Here is a 19747-nt window from a genome sequence, read left to right as displayed (position 1 = left end):
TGTGTTTTTTAACCGTAGACTTGGCCGCGGACTACTAACCTGCATGAAAAAGTCAGTCTCGCTGTGTTAAAAACTGTCCCGGCGGAGTATGAAAACAGACTGCGAAAATCAGTGACCTTTACGGCTTCCTCTCGCGATTTAAAAGTGAAGCCAATGTCGTACAATTCTGTAAGATGCGTCAAATTAAAGCTCTTAATATTGGCAATCTATTGGTTACATTTTTAAATATTAAAAAAATTTCGAAATAATTTTGATTATTGTTTACATTTTACATAGCGTTTACAATTACAAGAAAAAAGTAGTAAGCGAGGATTTTTTTTATTTTTTGGTCAGACAAAATTTGTCAGCGAGAAAGTTGTGTGAAAATAGATGAATATTTTTTTGTAATTTATCATTTTTTTATTGGAAGTTTAGTTTAGCCTGTAGTAGCGTATGAAGTGATGAGTGAACGTTTCTGCCGGAACTGTAGTTGGCGCATTGGCTCACTGATACCGTATTAACTCAATAAATTAGTTTATTGTGCAATAAAAATACCTTTACGAAAGAACCAAGTTAATGTAACTAATTTATTAGTTTTAAAAATATTGTGGGTTTAATTGTTATTGCAATTATATACTTTATCCGTAGCAATAACTGTATTATTTACAACGGTGTTCAACTCACTGTTGTTCACTCGGTGTTTACTCACTTGTATTCTACGAGTATGTTTAACTAACTATTAATATTGAGCAATTACAACAAGTATAATGATTGCATTGAACTTTTTTTCATTAAAATAATATTCTTTAATACTTACAGTACTTTTTTATTAAGATATTGTTAAGATAATTGTATATTAATTATTTTTTCAACCACTTTGTATTTATATTTTGTTCATGATTTGTTTAACCCATCATATGTAACTAATAAATAAAACATAAAAAATTTCATATAATTTTTGCATATAGTTTTAATTACTCTCAACTTAATAGTTCCGTTTTCACTTCTATCGGCAGTCCCACGACTGCTACTGTTTTTTTTTTATTTATGTTTTCGCCACCCCTGGTAGTTTCCGAGTACGGACAATAAACCATCCAAAGATTTAAAAAAAAATCAACGTTTTGTTATTATTTTTTTAATTCTTATATTTTGTATTTTTCTATTACAAATGCTCTATGTTTATTTATTTACTAATTTTTCTACCTTAGTTTTGTAGCCCCATTTCTTCTTAATATATTTTCAAGGCATAAAGTGTAAAAATAATGTGAGAGTGCTTCAAGAGTATTCTTTTTTTTAATAACTTTCATGTATAATGTTATCCAATTTTACCGATGTTAATCTTAATTTCGAGTCAAGCAAATATCGTATTTTAAAGGTCTGATCTTTGTTTCTTTATTTTGATGTTTTGTAACATACGCGCAGAGCCAGAGAGAAATGCCAATTTGAATTTTGGGAAAGCCATACATGTGTGGAATTTTGGAACGTTAAGGAGTTAATTTTGGTCTAAATTAGTCTAAACATGATCTTTATATCTGTGAAGGGTGTTAGCTATTTTGTGCTTAAATCCATCGGTCGAATCTTTATTTATTAAGGTGTATGTGTATTTGCCAGCATTCAGAGTTTCCATAATTTTGGCTTTATACGATATGTTGATTAGTTACAACAGTGTCTTTTCTGACGTTGAAACGATGTAAAGTTTATTTTGAGATTCATCGTCGCTAACTTTTCTGGATTTCTTAAGAAGAAATATGACTCCATATTTTAGTCTGTGGCAGTTTCAGATTTCAGACACTACTATAAGAGAATGGTGAACCAGAGCTCAATAAAACAATCACATTAATTAACTCCACACCATAGTTACGTAACTAGTTTCTCCTTATTAAGATTGGATTTTGTGTGAGGAATTTCGTTTAGTAAAAGACTGGCTTCGGCCACTCTTTCCTCAGATAACTGTGAAACATTCCTGTCATGAAGTCTAGAGCTTTAACTAATTTATGGGTCAGGAAAAAGTGCAGTTTGGACAAGAGTAGTTTCTGTCTTACCCTAGATGACAGTTTTTTTTACATTTATGTATTTTTTGCACCCAAGCCTTTGTTGTGATAAAAATAATTTATCTTAGAAATTTTCTTTCTCTTATCTGATTTTGTAATATTGTTATTCAACTTTTAACTTAAAGCTGGATTGTTGGCGCTATTTGTCTCCCATATTAATCAACTACTACACCCAAACCAATCGGTTTGGCCATAATACCTGGGCCAAATTGTGAGTGATAACTTATGCTCTCATGTATTCAGAATACTCCTTGTGAGGGCTAAATATATTTTATATTCGTAAATATACTATATTCAGGCCGTGAGATCGATATTTTCAATTAATTGGTATGTAACAAGAAGTAGTGATAGTCGTTAATATTAAATATTAACTAACCTCCTTTATTTGGCTTTTAGAGACACACATGTCAAATCTTTAGATATACTCTTTAGAAAGATAATGTTTTCCTAAAAACTGAGAATTACATCGAACTATCAGGACGGTAATAATAACTAAAATAAAAACCTTCGATGTTCTTCTTAGTCAATGACTGACTCAGTAATGAAATAAAACACAGATAATGTTAGTTTTATTTAATATCTATTGAGATATAAATAAATAATCTTTTTTATATTTTATGTTTTTATAAATAATTTACATTTGTTTTGCTATGTGCTTGACTAAGCCTTTTACTTGGCCAAAATATATTTGAATCTTTATAGAGAGTTAAATCACTGTATTTTGATCAAACGAATATAACTTTTATTCGGTTGTCTTTGGAGTAGAACAATAAAATTCAACTCCCTGCTTGACTTTTCCTTGATTAGAACAGAACGTTATGCACGAGCTCCTCCAGTTTGTTTTCAATGGGGTGATCGTGACAGGCGGAGAGAAAGAGTGGGGGCAGAGCCGAGCAGTTACCGATAAATCCCGAACATTCCTGACAAACCCTGTACATGCGGCTGATAAGCGACCTCAGTTCGGAACGGTTCTGATTTCTATTATCTTACGAATTAATGAGTCGTTTTATATCCGAATTAATGAGTCGTTTTATATCCGAATTAATGAGTCGTTTTATATCCGAACATATCTGCAAAACATAGAAATTATATAGAATTAATTATATTAATATTGAACTTTTCTTTATAACTCCAAAGATACTTTACAAAATGTGAGATGGTGCACAACGAATAAAATGTCATAATCTAGAATAGAATAGAAAAATTATTTATTTTCTTGAAAATATGTACAATAGTAAAATTATATAAACATCATTTATACCTTAAGCACAAACACAAACATTGCTCCTTAGTTGTAGACACAATTTACATGAGAATAAAAATAAAACAATGTTACTTTTTATTAAAGAAATATGAACATGTCTTTTTTTATTTTAATACAGCTAGGGTACATCAATAAACAAAATTCAAGAAAACAAAATAGGACCTCAAAAGGCAAGGAACTGCCTGTGTAGAGGCTCCAACTTTCTTAGAAAAACAAAAGAAAACAACACTCAAGCAAATGAAATTAACAAATAAATTCAAATACGATAAATCTACCCATTTAAACTAAAGCTTTAATAAAACAAATTTGAATAAAAAACACATTAAATAATTTTCAAAGTCTAAAGCTAATTCAGTATACATAAAATGCCATAAATATAAATTATAACCATATCCAGTTATCTTTTTGTGATATTGGAATATATTCAAAATTAATAGGACAAAAGCAACATATTATAATGTGGAGTCCTTAATTTGTAGTAAATAAATTAATAATTACTTAACCAAAAACATAATTATAGAAATATGACAAAATCAATGACAACTACCTGACTTAAATACCTAACATAGCACGTGACATAATTAATAAATACAAAATTATCCTAATTATATTATATTACTGTACAGATTTATGATACAATTATACAAATTTATACAATTTATTGAAGTCTGCCATTGTTACTCAGAAGGCTTAAGTCCAGGCAAATCTCCAACTTTTTCTCCTCTGTGAGGCTTCTCTGCGAGGATTTTTTTTTCTTCTTTCGTGGAAACATAACTCCTTTGTTTGGTAATATTGCTATTACCTGGTTGCCTGTTACACTCTTCTTCCTAAAACATAAATTCGATAAATTTGACAGAATTTTCCGTGGCATAGTTTTGAGCTACTATTACTTGTTTTAAATTTTAATTCAATTTAAATTTTACTACTAAACAATAAATAGTGGTTTAATTAAAACTGGTCATAAAGTGATTGGACTTACCTTAACTGGTATCTGCGCAGTAGTGGCCATTGCCTCTAGTGTAGTTAACATTTTGTGTAAAATGTTTATCAATATATTCTTTTTGGTCTGAAGTAGTTGTTTTTCTTGTCATATATTGCATCAGGATGTCATTTTTGTCGTATATTCTCTTTGTGCGGGCCTCGTCATTAGGAGTGTTGATTTTGTCACATGAAATTTTCCTTTAATACTTCCTCTTTTAAATTTGTATTATCATCGATGTCTATTTTTCAATTCCCCAGTCTCATACATTTCCAAAGGTGAGTCATCGGTTTTGCTACAGAGTGAGCGAGCCACCAAATGGATATGCTTGCACATGTTGTTTTTTATACTATTGTCCATACACGAGCATATGTATTCATGAAAAAACAGGAATTACAATGTAGGCACAAAAAGTACACAACAGTTGCATTCTTTAACTTTTTTCACTGAATAAAATTCTTGTGCTTTAGAAGATAAACACTTGCCATTCATTTTCCAATGCAATGATGTTAAAGTCGGCAATCCATAACTTTTCTTTTATGGCGTCTACGTAGAATTTTTAGTTTTTGTAACTACTTTACCTTTTTCCAATTTTATTAGGCTGTCAAAAAGTTTGTCCCTAATCAGGTTTAGTAAAGCAAATAAGGTTTTATCCAGTCTTTGCACTTTTTTTCCTTCCAAATAAAAATATTTCAACACTTTATTGAAGCTCTCTATAGACATATTTGTGTTTATGCCAGCATTCATGCGGTAACAATACGCCCAAAGCTTAAAACGGTGGTTTTTTACGTAATAATCTTTGAAATAGTTGCCGAAGACAGAAGTATCTTGTTCACTATCAAACTTTTTTAAGGCTCCTTCCAGTAGGGTATGAAAAGTATTTATGTCCCTTTCTTGTAGCAAAGTTTTGCAAAATTTTAAAAGTAGCATCTTTCTTTTCTTTTAAACTGTATTTTGTTTAAATTCTTTTTCCATTTTTCCACGCTCTTAGTAACATGCCATGTACAAAATAATCTTACTTGCGCTGGACCCATGACCTTTTCCCAGGCATTGTAAAAGGTTTCTTCCATGTCAGACATAAAAACATTTGTCTGTACAACACCTACAACATCTTTTATTTTTAAAAAAAATAAAAGACATTATGTTGTCAAACAGCGAGAACGCGCGGACTGCTTATTCCACTATTCTAATACGCGGGCTATCTCTAGTTGGCAGGAGGGGCCCCTCCATCCCCACTTTTTCTCTCCGCCTGTCACGATCACCCTATTGAAAACAAACTGGAGGAGCTCGTAACGTTATGCAGGCAGACTACACCTGAATACCACCTAGATCAATAGAACTGTAGAACAGCAAGTCCGCAGTCCGTACTTCTTTGGCGGTTATTGCTAGTTGACTAGACAGACACAGCAGCCATTTTGTAGTACAGACGGATTGAAAGAAAGTTGTTTTGTTTTCCGGTGAAGTATTATACGTTTATTATTATTGGTGTCAAAAGCTTATATTGAATTTCAGAAACTTAAAAGTTTAGTAAAATAACAGTGTTTTATCTTCTTTGCGCTACGAGTTGTTACTTATGAGATACATTTTGTTGAATTGTAAGTAAAAGTTATTGATTTTTAGTGTAAGACAGGGTAAAACTTGAGGAGACTGTAATTTGCCTCTGTTTCTTTTCTATTTTGTTACACTGATTGGACTAAACTTAGTGAACCTTTTTGTTACATTAATAACTCATGTAAGCTTCTTTAAGTTGTATTTGTTTTTATGGGAATAACCCATTTCAATGAGATAACCCTTTAGAGTGTCCTAGGCTACATTAGAGTGAAAGTTCACGGGTCCATTGGATTGATTTGGCAACTAGTCCTAGTTTTTTCTTTATTTAGCTAAGAGTTATTTCATTTCATTAAAAACATATATTTGAATGTAAAAACCATTTTGCTTCTCAAGGCTAAATTAGGTAACTTATCAATTTCAGCTGGGATTGAGTTAGTTTATGTACCTATTGATAATATTTCAGTAACCTAGTCTATCTGTTCATAGGAATAGGATTATATGATGTATTTTAGTCAAATAGTCTATTAACCATTGATCATACTTAATGAAATAGGTTTTGTCCATAAATGTAAAAATTAAAATATATAGGGGTACGGTCCAATAAGCGGACCCGGTTTTTTATATCGAAATTGGCAAACGATATTACTTAATCATAACCATCGATATAATCAATCGATACTGATGAATTATTTTTAACAACTTGAATAATCTATATGAACAGCTGTAAACACTTTCAAATAATACAAGGTAATATTTTAAATTTCACGTAACATTGTGTATTAAAATGGCCGTCAATCTTAGGAAGCTTCACGAAATTGCTTTAAAAGACGATAAAATATGTTTTTTATGGCTTCAGGATGTTGGGTTATTACCTAAGAATCCATTATGTGATATTTGTGGAAAGGTAACAAATGTAACTGTCAGAGGAGCTAACATGGTCGTCTTCAGATGCAAAAAAAGAAGGTAATGGTGGACACAACTTTAGTAAAGACGTTTTCGTTCTGTTTCATTTAGTTAAAGTTATGAGTTTCCCTGAATTTGGTTATGTTCATTTATTATTTGTTATCATTAAGTTCACATTTTAATTTAAACATATGATTGTTATTATTACTTTTATATCGATTGATAGTCTATGATTCGATATGCGAATATTAGGTATCGATGATTATATTCTTCGATATAAAAAACCGGGTCCGCTTATTGGACCGTACCCATATATAGGCCTAGCCTATATTAGCCTAATTAAAATTAACACTGAAACTATTAGCCTAATTAAAATCAACAGTAAAACAATATTAATCTAATTAAAATCAACAGTAATCTCACAGCCAACGAATTCTTTTATAGAGTAAAATGGATTTTTAAGCAATCAGCTGTACATTCTAGACCTAAACATACTTAGCCTATACTATGCGCAGTTCTAGCAAATAGGGGTAATTATTAAAAAAGTGTATACAATACGGTTTGTGTGATTTGGCAATCTCTGTTCATCTATGCATTGGGATGTCAAATTTTGTTTTTTCCATGTTTATTATGACTAGGCTTAGCCTATGTATATTTTATCTGATGACAAATTCAGCTAAGTTGTTTTTTATGTACATCACTGTACTGAAAATATACAAGTTCACCATAAGTTCACATTTTAAGTATAAATAAACAAGAGTCAACAATGCTTCACAGGGCCAGCCCAATACATTGTGTGAATTACATTTTTTTTAAATCAATACAATGTCCCTGACTAAAGAGGAATGTCCCCACAAAAGGAAGTCATAGCTTAAATGTTACTGAAAAAGCCTGAGATATTATGCTATTCTAAGGTATTTAGTTGAAACAATATCACTTACTTATTTCCAGATAAGATAGCTCACTCTAGAAATTTTCCTGCAAACAAGATCAATATGGGTTCCCCAATTCAATTTTGAATCAATGTGAATAGTTTTACTGATCTATTTTCTATATTTTTTGATAATCCTATTGTAGAATCAATGGTAGTAGGGTACCCCAGTCACAATAATATTATTTCTGTTTAATATTATGAAGAGTTGATTAGGATTAACTGAAATCTAATATATAGTTTTAATGTTAATCCTAGAAGAGGCAGATATCTGGCCTATATTATGTAAGCGTTTGTTTACTTCGCTAGTGTAAAAGTAGCCTAAACATTCTGTGATCTATTTACGTATGGCCATATAGAAGAAGAACAACTCTACAAGTCAACACCAATTTTGTTGGGTTTTAATTATTTGCTGTCTTGTGTTATAAACTAGGCCTATTCCAGGTCCAGGCTTTATGCGAATAGTTGACAACAGCTGAGGCGCTGTCATGTTAGATGCAAATTTATCTGTAATGTTTAACAAAATCTGTATATCCTAGGTTTTATTTTAAACTAGGCCTATTTTATTTATAGTTTTTCTCATCAATTAAGTTTATTTCAGTTAATTTATTTACAGATAATAATTAATGAACATTTAGAAATTAAGATAAAGTGGCCGACGTGAAACTGGCCATAGATTCCATCCATAAAAAGAACGAGTACCAGGAACTAGTTCCTAAATGAATCCTAACCTAGTTCATCAACTAAAACCATACAAAATATATATTTAATTAATAACGTGATAATATATATTATCACTACTTTTATGATAATAATCTCCTTTTATAGCGGCAATTTTCAAGACTACACTCAATTAAAAGGCAAGTTTTGAGAAACCATATAAAAGGTCCCATACCTTAAAAACGTACGAGCCAATGTTGATAAAGCTTTCTATACACATTCACTACATGGTCTACTATACTAAAATACAAGCCTCATTCTTAGGCTGCGCCTATTTTCGAAGCCACACCTATTTTACAGTCTATGTGCTGCCAAAAACCAATCTATGGATGGCCATACCTCAAAAACGTACAAGCCAATTTTGATAAAACTTTCTCTCCACATTCACTACATGGTCTACTATACTAAAATACAAGCCTCATTCTTAGGCCGCGCCTATTTTCGGAGCCACACCTATTTTACAGTCTATGTGCTGTCAAAAACCAACCTATGGATGGCCATTGGCCATACCTAAACAACATACAAGCCAATTTTGAGAAAACTTTCTGAACACATTCACAACGTGTTCTACTATACTAAAATACAAGCCTCATTCTTAGGCCGTGCCTATTTACGGAGCCACACCTATTTTTCAGTCTATGTGCTGTCAAAAACCAACCTATGGATGGCCATACCTAAACAACGTACCAGCCAATTTTGATAAAACTTTCTGGAACACATTCACTACATGGTTTACTATACTAAAATACAAGCCTCATTCTTAGGCCGCGCCTATTTTCGGAGCTACACCTATTTTACAGGACAAGTGCTATCAAAAACCAATCTATGGATGGCCATACCTCAAAAACGTAGGAGCCAATTTTGATAAAACCTTCTCTCCACATTCACTACATGGTCTACTATACTAAAATACAAGCCTCATTCTTAGGCCACGCCTATTCCCGGAGCCACATTAACTTTATAAGCCAAGTGCTGACAAAAACCAATCTATGGATGGCTATATCTCAAAAACGTACAAGCCAATTTTGATAAATCTTTCTGTACACATTCACTACATAGTCTACTATACTAAAATATAAGCCTCATTCTTAGGCCACGCCTATTTTCGGAACCACATCGATTTTACACGCCAAGTGCTGACAAAATCATTCTATGGATGGCCATACCTCAAAAACGTACAAGCCAATTTTGATAAAACTTTCTGTACACATTCACTACATGGTCTACTATACTAAAATACAAGCCTCATTCTTAGGCCGCGCCTATTTTCGGAGTCTCGTCGATTTTACAGTCTATGTGCTGACTAAAACCAATTTATGGATGGCTATATCTCAAAAACGTACGAGCCAATGTTGATAAAGCTTTCTATACACATTCACTACATGGTCTACTATACTAAAATACAAGCCTCGTTCTTAGGCCGTGCCTATTTTCGGAGCCACACCTATTTTACAGTCTATGTGCTGCCAAAAACCAATCTATGGATGGCCATACCTCAAAAACGTACAAGCCAATTTTGATAAAACTTTCTCTCCACATTCACTACATGGTCTACTATACTAAAATACAAGCCTCATTCTTAGGCCGCGCTTATTTTCGGAGCCACACCTATTTTACAGTCTATGTGCTGTCAAAAACCAACCTATGGATGGCCATTGGCCATACCTAAACAACATACAAGCCAATTTTGAGAAAACTTTCTGAACACATTCACTACATGGTTTACTATACTAAAATACAAGCCTCATTCTTAGGCCACGCCTATTTTCGGAACCACATCGATTTTACAGGCCAAGTGCTGACAAAAACCAATCTATGGATGGCCATACCTCAAAAACGTAGGAGCCAATTTTGATAAAGCTTTCTGTACACATTCACTACATGGTCTACTATACTAAAATACAAGCCTCATTTATAGGCCACGCCTATTTTCGGAGCCACACCTATTTTACAGTCTATGTGCTGTCAAAAACCAACCTATGGATGGCCTTACCTCAAAAACGTACGAGCCAATTTTGATAAATCTTTCTGTACACATTCACTACATAGTCTACTATACTAAAATATAAGCCTCATTCTTAGGCCACGCCTATTTTCGGAGCCACACCTATTTTACAGTCTATGTGCTGTCAAAAACCAATCTATGGATGGCTATATCTCAAAAACGTACGAGCCAATTTTGATAAAACTTTCTGTACACATTCACTACATGGTCTACTATACTAAAATACAAGCCTCATTCTTAGGCCGCGCCTATTTTCGGAGCCAAATCGATTTTACAGGCCAAGTGCTGACTAAAACCAATTTATGGATGGCTATAACTCAAAAACGTACGAGGCAATTTTCATAAAACTTTCTGTACACACTCACTACATGGTCTACTATACTAAAATACAAGCCTCATTCTTAGGCCGCGCCTATTTTCGGAGCCACATCGAATTTACAGGCCAAGTGCTGACTAAAACCAGTTTATGGATGGCTATATCTCAAAGACTTACGAGCCAATTTTGATAAAAATTTCTGTACACATTCACTACATGGTCTACTATACTAAAATACAAGCCTCATTCTTAGGCCGCACCTATTTTCGGAGCCACACCTATTTTACAGTCTATGTGCTGTCAAAAACCAATCAATGGATGGCTATATCTCAAAAACGTACGAGCCAATTTTGATAAAACTTTCTGTACACATTCACTACATGGTCTACTATACTAAAATACAAACCTCATTCTTAGGCCGCGCCTATTTTCGGAGCCACACCTATTTTACAGGACAAGTGCTGTCAAAAACCAATCTATGGATGGCCATACCTCAAAAACGTACAAGCTAATTTTGATAAAACTTTCTGTACACATTCACTACATGGTCTACTATACTAAAATACAAGCCTCATTCTTAGGCCGCACCTATTTTCGGAGCTACACCTATTTTACAAAAACTAAGCTATGGATGGCATCGGTTGTACACGTTATGTGCTAAAAATCTAATCTATTAAATCAATTCACCTGGAAAATGGTAGAGCCTATTTAGGTTAATCCTCGCATACATATTGTAGCCACTTTAACAGAAAATTGCATGCATTAACCGTCATATTAGTAGTAATGAAGACTAAGCCTGTTGAGCTTTTTATTTGTAAGAACGGGAGACTTAGGGGTGTTGCGATATTATCGATATCAATATATATCGATACTATTGTTTCGATATGTCCTATATTGATATCGATATATAAGTTATCCAATATTATCGTGATATCGGAAGAAATATACAAATATCGGAGTTTTGATATCATATTGAATGAAAAGTTGTAATTCTTTATTATTTTGGCTTTATTAGTTGTACAAAAGTAAAACTCAAACAACTTGCTTTTTTCAGTAAGTTGTTATATGCAACGCCAGCAAAGAAATTAACTTTGCAGATTAAGTAAAAAGTAACAAGACGATGTTTGGTTCAGTTAAGCATATATAATATAGTTGCTTTTTAAAATGTAATTGTTGTTCTTAAAACTCAATTTAGATTCTTGTAGATTTATATTGAAATGTAAAATTGTAATTTTTGTTCTTACTTTTACAGTTGTTTTTTAATAATTGTGCTTCAAATGGTTCTTAGTTAAAAAATGTTAAATAGAATAATTTAAGGAATTTCTTTTTTATCTTTAAATAATGGTTAAATAATGGTGTTCTTTCAAAGCAATGATGTATGGTTTTCTAAAACTGACTGCTGTTTAAAATTGTACTTATGTAAAATTGAAATATTACCTTACGTGTAGTCTATTATTTGAAAGTGTTCACAGCTGTTGGTATTGATTATTTGAAATAATTAATTGTTCAAAATAATTTATCAGTATCGATTGATTATATCGCTTATCGTACCCTACCCTTATTTAGGTTTTCCTACCTTTTATATCTACTGTACTAGTATCCTATACATTTATTTTCTTACTTTAAGGTGAAATTTTGGCTAAAAGTTTAAAGTGACTAAAGTAAATAATTACCAAACTTTCTAGTAGGCTAAAAAGAAAATTTCAATTTCCATTAAGCACTTTTATATTGGACATGGAGAATATTTAACAAAATTATTAATGCGTTTTAATTTTAGTGTACATCTTTTATGATTGTTTTAGGTTTGAGATGTAAAATATAACAATAGACCTGTATCTGTCACAAATCGAACTCAAGTACAATACATTTTTAGTACATTTACAAGTCTATCATTACATTGGTAACAAGGTTTATATATATATACATATACAAAATGTGGGAGGAACTTAATAATATACGTAAATCAGTTGCTCATGTGAGACAAACACCAGTTAATGAGAAAATAAGTGTAATAACTGGAAAACTGATCTTGAATAATGTTGGCGTAGAAGATATTTGCACATGTAATGGCAATACTGAGGAAGCGAAAAAATGTGTTGGAGAGATTTTTAATTCTCTGCAAATTGTCGACTCAAAAAAACATAGAAATAATTTCATAAGATTCATTAGAAAACATATAGATGAAATAAAGTGTAACATAGTCAGACAGAAAAATAACATTTCGTCTAATGTAGAGCCAAATGCAGGTGAGCAAGGAAACAATCATTTTTTTCTTTATTTGGAATTTCGTAGAGAAATACAAAGGCGTCAATATGTTATAAATTACTAAAAGTAACAGTAAACAATATGTCAACATAAATTTTAAAGTCATATGGATAACAGTACAGTGAAGTGTCAAGTTTGCAGGATCATGTAATTCGTATCATGAGCTTGAAAAATCAGTTAGTTCTTATGATTGCAATCATTTTACCTTGGAAGGCAACAATGTACTACATTTTAGTACCACGTTGCCAGATACTTCAATTCAAAATAGTGTAAATCATTGTGAAGCGAGTCCTAAAAGCACACCTTGTCCTTTTAAATATGAAAATAAGACAAACAACGTTAAGATTAATCCAAACAAAGAGTTAAACAAAGTCTGTTTAGAAATTGAAAACAACAAACCTAGATTACTCGACATGAAATCAGATCTAGAAGATAAATTACCGGTAACAGTTAATTTTAAGATTGAAAAAGAGGAAGATTTAAAACTAAACAAATCACTTCCAAAAACAAAACGAATCTTTAAAAACTGTAATAAGCTAATTGGAAGTTTCTTGATAGATTCTCAGACTTGGTCAGCCATGAAGGATGATAAAGGAAGATTAATATCAACAGTGTATCCTAGCGTTATATCAAAAAAGTTTTTCCACATTAGTAAAGGCTGTGCGTAATGTTAACTATTGTAAAAGAGAAAACAACACCATTTTATCTATATATGCTTATTGTGGTCACAATAATGACACAACATTCAAGTTAATGTGTTTGAAAGTTGTAAATTCAGACGATGTTCAATTTAAGGTTTATACATCTGTAGCTTCTTGTATCCACAATCAGAAGAAGACTAGAGAGCTTAGTGGAATTTATAGAGACAAAATAAAAAATACACTCTTAATGAAAAACCCAAAATCTGTTCGTTTGGATTGTATGCAGGGTGCATATGTAGATGGATTGTTATTAAACAACATACAGGATGCCAAGTCTTGCTCTGTATTTAGAAAAGTAAAGTCCGAGGCTCTAGCCGCCAACGATCTCGACAATGATCCACTAATGCATTTAGATGCTACTGGTACAGTTGTGCGTTATGAGCCCACCAAAGGTGAAAAGAAAAGAGTATTGTACTATGCACTGGTTTTCAGAATTTTAGACAATGTTCTCCCTGCTAGTGAATTTATAAGTAGTTCACACACAGCAGCAAGTATTGGTTTTTGGCTACTGCACTACAAACAGTTCCTTATTAACAATAATCAGTGGCCAATATGTAGTCGTGTAGTAACAGATTTTAGTTGGGCTACAATAAATGCAGTTTTAATACAGTGGAATTGCATGAGTATGGTACCATATTTATTGGTTTGTCATGAGATAGTCAACAGTAAAACTTAAAAATACATCAACTGTAACATTGACAACATATGTGTCACATATTGTTAAAATAGTTGTTAAGGACATTCATCTTGCTTTATTCACTGTCATTCCTTCTGAGAAAAAACATATTAAGGAATTAGTAATGCAAATTATGTGCTCAATTATAAATTGTTCTAGTTACAAAATTATAAAATCGATAATAAAACATGTACTTATTGTGTTACTAAGCAAAAATATGACACTCGAAGTTATAAAATCGTTAGTTGGTTTGTCTAAAGTATGTGACCCCTTACCATTTGTCGGAGACAATGACTTTGAAGAAACTGATGATACTGACATACATGAGTCTACTTCTAAAGCAATACTTCTAAGTTCATACATTGCTGAACATCAAAGAGCTACCAAAATAAGATGAGCCTAATTCTAGAGTTAATTTATTTATGTTGTGTAAAGAAATTTAAATATTAATTTGTGTAACTGCCAGCAGTTTAGTTTAGTTTAGTTTGTTATGTAAAGTTCATATTAAGAGTGCATTAATTTTAGTTAGTATGGCTGTTTTGGGAATAATTGAAGGTTTTGTACTTTGTTTGTGCTATATCATGTCCTGTAGCTGTCATGTAAAACTGAAAAATAAATAAATATATTGCTTAGAATTACCTATTAGTGATCAGGGGCACTGACGTGATCTGGGCTTCAAATTTGGAACTACTTGAGTTAATTTTTTTTCTAAAAGAGCAAGCAGGCATCGTGCGTGATCCTTTTTTTTTATTAAAAATTACTGATAAATTGTTATTGCATATTACAATATAATGTAGGTAATGTATGTAAAACAATTTTATACACATAATTACATGCCGGAAAGCAAAGTAAAACCAACAACTAACCTTAATAGTCGTCAACGTCGGAGTTGGAGTCTGGCTCAATGGGTTGTTGTTCACAGCGGTCACCGTACGTTGTGACACCGTTGTAGACATGTGAAATTGCCCAAAAGATGTTGTGTACTCTAGTTTTATAATCTGAATATTTTCTTTTAAACATAAACTCAGCTAAATGTCCAACAAGATGATGTTTTCTGTTGCCGTACCTTGGGATATTGCCTCTAACTTCCCGCCACAAACGTTCTATGGTTTGGGTGTGTGCGCCGGTATCGGGATCAATGAAATTGTAACTGTGGTTAACAGTAAGATGTTGGTAATTGTTATATTGTAAACAATTATAGCTTTTCCAACAATCACTGATTACTGTTGTTCCCGGCAACACGTACTTTTGTATTATAGGTAACAATGTTTCTTGGCCGCGTGTTGGTACAGGAACGAAAAAACAACGTTTTGTTTCACGCTCAATACCAGCGAAAACCCAATTCCCTTCAATAATATGGCCGCGATTATATTTACGTTTACCGATTTTTGCCTCGTCAATCTGTACTGTTTTGCCCACCCTTCCAATAGGTTCTGATTTTTCAACTAGAATAATCACACAAACTTCTCTGAGATAGCTACTCCAATCTACTACAGCAACATGAGACAGGTCGAGTTCATGTCTTAGCAGGTCATGTCGTGGTGGTTTTAATAACACCCAATAAGCCACAAATCGACACACTGTTTGCGTTGTGAGATTATGGTTTTCGAAAAAAGTTAATTTATACTGAGACACATACTTTTTGCACTGGACTTTCACTTTCTTCCGGTTACGATCAGTCTTTTCTATCCTGTTCCAACATCGAAACACGTGATCCGTTTCATTTAAGGTTATTTGACCTCCGCAACTCGGACATGTTTTATTACGTGGTAAAACTCCGTGGTCGTACAAAAAATTTCTTAAAGTTACACTATCCTCAGAACAAACTATAAATGACGCTAACGTAAACTCGCACGAATTACACAAAAAAGGATTAACATCCGAATGGCTGCACATCACGATAGCAACTGATGAGGACCGGCCGCCAGTGACTGATAACGCCAAGATAACGCCACGCGGACTGAAATTAATTCAGTATATACCCAGATCACGCACGATGCCTGCCCGCTTCGCGCTGCTTGCTCTTTTAGAAAAAAATTTAACTCTAGTAGTTCCAAATTTGAAGCCCAGATCACGTCAGTGCCCCTGATCACTAATAGGTAATTCTAAGCAATATATGACCGTCTGGTGGTTGCCTGCTTCCTATAACTGCTTTCCGGCAAGAAATTCTAGTCATTTCCTTTTCTAATTGACTATTGGAACATTATATTGTAATATGAGAAAAATCGAGGTTGACCCATATATTGCTTAGAATGACCAAATATACACTAAACATGGGATTTATATTTGTTTTAAGTATTAAAATATAAGTAAAAATATAATGGTGTAACAAAAATGATTGTTTTATATCTTGTTTTACTCTACATATTTTAAAGTCTAATCATTATAAAAATCATGCGTTTCTCTATTTTTTTCAAAATGAAAAGTGTTAGTTTTAAGTATACAACACTGTACTTTAACTGAAAATTTAAATACAACCAGATTGAGAAATTAGCACTTTTAATGAGTCCCGAAATGGTTAATGAGTTAAACTGCTTCGATCTAAAGTACTTGCTCTTTGATTGTCCTTCAATAGCAAGGGAGCGGTATGCCATCTTTGGTAGTTTGGACAAGGGTGGTGAATTTTCCAGGAGGACCTGATAGGTTGTTTTCGGCGGTTTGTGGAACTACTGAAATCAGACTGTTAGGCCTCGTGGTGTGCTTCCGAGGTGCGCAAAAGGCCCTTGAGGCTTAAGTGCATTGCAGTACGCCGCCCCATAAAAGAAGAAGAATCCATACCATAAGTTTATTTAGCAACAATTTATTACCTGATTTTGTTGAAAATTATGTATTAGATATAAAGTTTGTAAAAAGGAGTGTGAAACAACACTCTAATCTTGTCAGTGCTTGTTCTCAGTGTTCAGTTCACACCGTTGACCGATATGGCCCCCAGGAAGGCTGTGTTGGTTGTACCGGAGCCCCCCAAGAAGAGGATTGCACCCAATGGTGTGCGCCTGCCTGATCCCATCATCGAGGGAGAGTTGTTGACTGACACCGCGCAAAAAACCTGGAAACTAGGACGTTCCATTGGACTCGGTGGCTTTGGAGAGATTTACTTAGGTACAGCAATCCATAAGTTTCAGATTATACAAAATATATTTTAAGAATGTAACTTAGTGCTGTTGAATATGGAGCTTGTATTGGTTATTCTTAATTTCATTTACTACATTGAAAAACACAAGAATGAATATTTATAGCTTTTTATTTTGTGAGGTCTTTCGATAGCAAGGCTATCTTCTTCTTGGGGCAAATTGCAATAGAAAATTTGTTTATTTTTAATAACAGTTAGACATATGTGATTTTAATATTAATTTGTCCTGTGTGGCGTAGTGTGTAAAATAAAGATAAATCATAACTTGAAATTATACTATGTAAATTTTGAAAGTTATTTTTGAAATCGTCGAAAGCAATATGGAATTTTGTATTGGCCCATCTTCTTGACTGAGTAAATAATGTTCTGTGTTTGCTTGAATAATGTAATAGGATACGCATTCAAATATCTTGTTTTGTCAGCATGTTTTAATAAGTCTAGCTTGCTTTTCTTTTGATATAATGTGCCCAATATGAATACAGTGGTGTGCAACTGAAGTTTTTCTTCTCTTTTGAATTTAATGTGGTAGCAGTGTTCTTTAAGTCTTGTATGAATTTTTCTTTTTTTTTTCTCTCCAATGTATTAATGCAGTCATCACATTTTTTTATGGATACCTTATTTATTGTTATTTTTTCAGCATCTTTAGGATTATTCAATTTTTCTTCACGTTACTTTTTTTTATATGTTAATGTTGTTTTTTAATGATTTTTGTACATTTTTTTATAATTACAGTCTTTGACTTTTTATCTTGTTTCTTTTTAGGTTTTTTAAACATGTAATCAACTAAATCCGTTTTTATCCATTAAAAATGGCAACATTTTTATATACTGAAGTTCTTTTTTTAAATCTCTTGTGAGTATTTAATAATCTCTAAATCAATGAATAGCAAAAACTGCTAGTTTTTGTACTGGTGGATGATTTGATTAATTTGTTATAGAAAAGTTATGTGGGTTAGTTTATGGTATATATATATCAAACTCTAATCGTTTTGAAATTGTATTTTTTATTACTAAAAAAAGGGAAGTGAGTTGTTGGATTCAATTTCATGAGTAAATTAAATGTTGAAGTAAAATGTATTTAGTTGATTTATAAAGTTATCAAGGTTTTCATTTTTGTTGAACACTGCAAATATATCGTCAACATAATAAATCCAAATTCTAAGAAAATATTGTAGAGACTCTTTAACTAAAGTTTTGAAGTGACTCATGAAAATATTTGCAATGAAACAAGACAAAGGATTTCCCATTGCTGTTGCATCCGTTTGGCAATAAGTTTTGGAATTGAAAACAATTTTGATTCAAACATAGAATATTGAGAAGCATGTACACTTTAACTTCTTACGTGTTAAATGTATAGATTGATCCAATCTCTAAAAGAACCACCGTCTTCATGGGTACATTAAGAGTTTAGAGAAGTAACATCAAAAGACACAAGTATTTGTCATCTTCAATTTCTATGTTTTTTACTAAATTATAAAATTTGTATCTGTTTTTTATTGCCAGTGAAGGAAATTGTGATAGCTCTTATATCTGTTGGACAACTTTTATTTCAGTTATATGTATGATGATGTTTTCTTTGAAAACGAAAGGCCTCACAGAAATAAAATTAGATGATTACCTGTAGTGTTTGTTTTTCAATTAAGTAATGTATTCCAATAAGAAAGAAGAAGCTGGTATAATGTACTAGCTAAATCTTAAAAATTGTATTTATGAGATCTGGGTAATTTGAGACCTGTTCAATTCAGCCTATTTATGCATTATGTATCTTTTAGTCTAAAGTAAGGGTATATGACTAAAAATCCCTCTTAAATTATATATATATATATATATATATATATATATATGTTGATCATCTAATTTGTATTAAAATAATAGGTCCATATTTTTGTTACAGTTTCTTTATGGTAAGTTGGAGTATGTGTTCAATATAAACTTAATATTAGCAAACTGTATATTTAATTCAAACATTAATGAAATTATTGAATTTCAGCAGATACAATGGAAGGGATTTTCTTTATCAATATTTTGTTTTGTTTAATTTATTTTAATGATATTGTTTTCTTATTTCAGCCTCTGATGAAATAAACAAGACAGTCAAAGATGATGCCAAATATGTCATTAAAGTTGTAAGTATAAATTAAGTAATAACATTTTAATAATGAAATAGGTAAATAACTGTATTTAAAGAACTAATTTAATTTTTGAATATTTCTGTGCTGTGTTAAAAAGGTCTAAATATAACATTTTCAAAAATGTTTAAGCTTGTAAAACATTTTA

At 32.2% G+C, this 19747-nt stretch overlaps 1 protein-coding gene across 1 annotated transcript in view; it reads left to right on the top strand.

Annotated features, from left to right (window-relative positions):
- Nucleotides 1-5654: 5654 nt before the first annotated feature.
- The window catches only part of LOC124364690 (serine/threonine-protein kinase VRK1-like), a 40284-nt gene continuing 26191 nt past the window's right edge, over nt 5655-19747 (top strand). Inside the window, exons 1-3 of the mRNA XM_046820358.1 lie at nt 5655-5868; nt 17238-17440; nt 19541-19596. Coding sequence (XP_046676314.1) covers nt 17263-17440; nt 19541-19596 — 234 coding nt within the window. The 5' untranslated portion in view covers nt 5655-5868; nt 17238-17262. The remainder of the gene's footprint in view (nt 5869-17237; nt 17441-19540; nt 19597-19747) is intronic.

The sequence above is a fragment of the Homalodisca vitripennis genome, chromosome 6 (genome assembly GCF_021130785.1).
Source record: "Homalodisca vitripennis isolate AUS2020 chromosome 6, UT_GWSS_2.1, whole genome shotgun sequence".
Classification (NCBI taxonomy): domain Eukaryota; kingdom Metazoa; phylum Arthropoda; class Insecta; order Hemiptera; family Cicadellidae; genus Homalodisca; species Homalodisca vitripennis.
Note: the sequence above shows the minus strand (reverse complement) of the source record. Positions and strands in the feature narration are given on the sequence as shown.